This window comes from Microtus pennsylvanicus, chromosome 7, assembly GCF_037038515.1.
Source record: "Microtus pennsylvanicus isolate mMicPen1 chromosome 7, mMicPen1.hap1, whole genome shotgun sequence".
Taxonomy (NCBI): Eukaryota; Metazoa; Chordata; class Mammalia; order Rodentia; family Cricetidae; genus Microtus; species Microtus pennsylvanicus.
The window spans coordinates 121,634,916-121,639,242 of record NC_134585.1 but is presented as its reverse complement, the minus strand read 5'-3'; the positions used below and the strand labels follow the sequence as shown (position 1 = coordinate 121,639,242).

At 52.6% G+C, this 4,327-nt stretch overlaps 1 protein-coding gene across 1 annotated transcript; it reads left to right on the top strand.

Annotated features, from left to right (window-relative positions):
- The first annotated feature begins 1,467 nt into the window (after nucleotides 1-1,467).
- Nucleotides 1,468-3,737, top strand: LOC142853949 (protein S100-A15A). The gene is made up of 2 exons (XM_075979105.1): nucleotides 1,468-1,617; nucleotides 3,561-3,737. Exons 1-2 carry the CDS (start codon nucleotides 1,468-1,470, stop codon nucleotides 3,735-3,737), a joined length of 327 nt encoding a protein of 108 aa, XP_075835220.1.
- The last annotated feature ends 590 nt before the right edge of the window (nucleotides 3,738-4,327 follow it).

Below are 4,327 nucleotides of genomic sequence, written 5' to 3'. Positions count from 1 at the left end.
GGATGAGTCCTAATAGGAGGTAGTGGATGGATAATGAAACCTTTTGTGTTTCTTAGGTGTTTCAGATCCTGGAGGTAGCTCCCTAAAACCAGTTGAGTTTATCTTAGCAAGGAGTGTGATGATGTCACCCCAGGAATGCAGTTAAGGTTTGGTCCTGCTGCAGAAGAACCTGTGGAGAGTCACACACTGGCTCATAAATGAGTGGACCAGCAATGGGCAGGATGTCCTGCACGGTGGGAGTTCCCCTGCTCAGAAGGCTGCCTTTTGTCTGATTTCCAGGATCACGCAGAGACTAAGCTGTGGATGCCGAACAGCCCGACACCAAGAGCACCAGGTCAGTTCCTCTTCCGAGAGCATCCCGGGGACTGTGTGGGCTGTGCTGGGTGTGCACAGATCCTAGAGAGCAGAGCTCCTCAGTTTGACTGTTCTGGAAACATGCGCAGTGTGGATGAACATCCCAACAACGTGGTCTAGAATTCCAGAGGACAAGGAAGTCTTTGGACTTGTCCACAAAGACAAAGATTTGAGGATGAATCTAGGTGTAGTGATTGTGTAATCTTGGTAAATTCCCTAACCTCTTTGGATTTCCTTTTCTCTTCTGGAGAACAGGGCAGTGATGCTCAACTCCTCGGGGCCCTGTGAGGATTAAAGGGGATAATGCACAAGATGCCTTGCCTGTCATCTAGCTGGCACAGAAGTGGGACGCGGGGCTGTTATGATAGCTGTTTGCACAGGGCAGATGGAGGCAACAGCTGCCTGTGACCCTGCCTCTGTAGGAAGTCTGGAGTACGCAGCCGTGGGCATCAGATAGGCAGTGCACAGAGCTGTGGGAAGGCTCCGGGGCTATGGAGACCTTGCTGGGGATGGGATGTCAACTCCTAGAAACCGCATACCAGGTGCTGTGGGGACAAAGGTGTCAATGCCTATGCTGCCTGGATACTCCAGAAAGAAAGAAAGCACAAGAACAGTACAATGCCCGGCCTGATTCTCCTGTGCGGTTTAATTATTTTATACTGTACTTTATACTGGTAATTTATACTAGTGTTCTGCTGGTCCCATAAAGTGGTTTACTGTAGGGGAAGGGATCTTGCCTTTTCAAGGACGTCAACATTTTCACTGAAAACAACAAAAACAGTGCCTTGCTTCAAATCATCTTTTGCTTGTTTGTTTCTTGACTATTAGGAGAAAGGATGCTCCTTCTGGACACAGGAGGCCCTCAGTCCCAGTGTCTCAGTCTGAGGTCAGGCAGGAAAGTCAAGTTCACAGGGGGCCAGTGAGAGCATGAGGAGCCCCCCTTTCTGACACAGCACGGGACCGTGGGCAGGAGGGCAGACGTTGGCAGGAGGAAGAGTCCATCCTGTTCTGGACCTCTGCAGACCAGGGCCTGCCCCCTCCCCACAGACTTCACTGACCAGTGCCTCCTCTCTGCCCTGCAGATTTGCCCACACCCTGCTGGGCCCAGCAGTCATGCCAGACACACCGGTGGAGGACTCCCTCTTCCAAATCATACACTGCTTCCACCACTATGCCGCCCGGGAGGGGGACGTGGAGACCTTGTCCCTAGAGGAGCTGAAAGCCCTGCTCCTGGAGAGCGTGCCGCGCTTCATGGACACCCTGGTATGTCAGGTCTGGGGTTGGAGCGGGGGGTGGGAGAGGACCGAAGTGTCCAGGCTGTGATGTTTGTAGGACGGGAATGAGTGCTGAGGTGTTGAGGTGCTGAGGTGGCAGAAGGAGCTGACTGTCACAAGAACCTCCTGATCCTGGAAGGAGAATGGAAGAGGGAAGGTGTGAGGAGGGCAGAATTTGCTTCATTTCCTGTCCTTCCTTCCTCTGAAGTCACCTGCTTGGTTTCACTCCAGTCCATGAAGAGCTAGTCTCTGAGACTCAGTCTGACACCACACCTGCTGATTCTGCTGTCTCGTGTGTCCTGTGAGCACGGGCTCAAACGTGTTCTCTGTTCATAGCCTCTTTAGCCAGTAACACTGCCCTAAACTCAGACTCTCTCTGTAAGCCTTGGAGCCTAAGTTCCTTCGCCAGTGTCTCTGCTGCGAGTCTGGTGGGCACGGGAAATATAACCTCTTCCACTTCCCATGCCTGAGACTTCTTAGAGCTGGACAGGGCCAGCCTAAGATCCTAGGCTTACAGAGCCTGCTCGTCCAGGCTGTCATTCATCGGTCCTAATCCCCAGCACTGTGTTCTTAGGATCTGCAGCACCAAAGAAAACACCATGTTGTTTTCTGAACCCTGTCGTGTCCCCGGCTCTCTGCCCTACCCTCTCTAAAGGAAGTGAGACTCAGCTCGTTCCTGTGAAATAGTTTCTTCGCTCACATCCTCTCGAGAAAAAAATGTATGCTCTCTGGAATGTTCCTCTGAGAGTTCAGAAGACAGGGTGGAAGTTCCTTGCTATTTATTTTTAGGAAATTCTTTCCCTTCTGGGAACCTTCCTTGGCGGCTCTCCTGGATTGCCCAGGTCTGCGATCATGATCTGCCTTTGCTGCAGGGCTCTTGAGGATAGGGGCATGGCTGGCAGACTTGATAGGGATGGGCACCTATGAGGGTGCTTGTCTTCTCTGGGTAGGAACTCCGTGGATGTGATGGGGTATAGGATGGTGGGCTTGCTACCTGGAGAGAAGCTGCCGGCCCTCCCCCAGGGGTTAGCAACTGCACTCCAGGTCTGCAGCTACTCATACGTCACCTTCCTTCCCTCAAACGTTCCCAGATGTTCCATTCGTCCACGTACACCAGGAACATCCTGCCGAAACCTGCTTTTCCTCTCACTCCCCAGTTTTCTTCCACATCCTCCTGACCCCATCTGTCACATATCTTCTCTCAAAACAAGAACTCCCAGCTGTCCTCATGCTTGCCTCCCCGTCTCAAAGAGCCCCTTCCTGTGCATTCTGATCTTCAGCCTCAGGGTCCTCTGCTTGGACATCCTGGACAGCTCCAGTGGCCATTTCTCTGTCCTCCCCTGCTTTCTGTACTCTAGGTGTGCCAGTAGACTTTCATAAACAATGCCTAGGCGGGTGGCACGCGGAGATATGCCCTGCTTGGAGATGGTTCTGCAGTCACACAGGGGATGGTGTATGCATGCAGACAGGCTGACCTTCCCTTTATGGAGCTCTCAGTGCGGAGAAGGAGGCAGTGTCTTGCCCTCAGGAAGCCCGTACAGGTGTCTCCCTACGAGAGCTTGTATTGTAGCTGCGAAGACAGGGCACAGCCACTGCGTGTATGTGAAGTGAACCCAGGGACTCCAGGCTGCCAAGTACTGTCCAGGAACTGCTTATAGTCCTTCTGTGAAAGGGACGTTTCAGTCTCTTGTTTGGGCCCGTGCCACTCTAGGTCCAGTGACCCACGTTAGCCACCAACACCTGTACCTCTTCAGCCTGGTTTTGTAGCATGTGGTGATCGTGCCGCAGACATCTGTGTGAGGACTTGTTTTCTGAATGCCCCTTGTAGGGGGACAGTACTCCTGGGCTCTTCCCATGTCCAGTGGGAGGAGGGGTCTGGAGGACAGGCATTCCAGATTCTCAGTGGGTGTTGATCGTCTTTGTATCCCCCAGGGCCGCAGGCAGCCATACTACATAACGGAGCTGTTCCGGGCAGCCGACAAAAACAAGGACAACCAGATCTGCTTTGACGAGTTCCTGTACATCCTGGGCAAACTGGTGAAGGACTATCACCTGCAGTTCCACCGGCAGCTCTGCACACACTACTGTTCCCAGCATAACCTCTACTAGAGGAGGACACGCAGTCTCTCACCACGAAGTCGGTCCCGGGAGGCATGAACGGCTTTCGGAGCTCAGCCATGTGTGTCCAAATAATATCACAGATATTTCTGGGAAGTACTTGGGGCATGGTTCTGGGTTTCCACCAATGTTCAGTAAAAGTTTAGTCTTTACTTTGTGGAACGCGATTGGGTGGTCCCTTGCTTGATTGGAACACGATTGGGTGGTCCCTTGCTTGGTTGGGGAATACTGGCCTTGAATCCAAGGTGCTTTTATCTGCTGCAAGAGACACAACCTTGCTATCAGAAATCTTATGTGAAATGTGAAATGGCCCTCTGGTCTGGCATCAGTTTATAGGCAAGGGAAGGAGTTTTCTGGGGCAGGCCACCGCCTGAAAAGGAAGTAAGGTCTCCCAGGGTTGTTATTGACCACACACTCACTGTACATGCAGAACAGGAGGGGAGCCGCAGGGATAATGGTATACAGATGGAGCCCTCCCAGGAGTCTGCAGGCACAGGACACGGTCCAGTCCTGGGAAGGACCAAGAGGGAGGTGATGATTCAAGAAGACACAATAGCAGCGGAGACTTGGGTGGCATGTCT

Coding starts and splice junctions, on each gene's coding strand:
- LOC142853949 (XM_075979105.1), top strand. CDS start 1,468: ATGCCAGACACACCGGTGGAGGACTCCCTCTTCCAAATCATACACTGC. Junction 1,618..3,560: donor CGCGCTTCATGGACACCCTG/GTATGTCAGGTC, acceptor TGTATCCCCCAG/GGCCGCAGGCAGCCATACTA.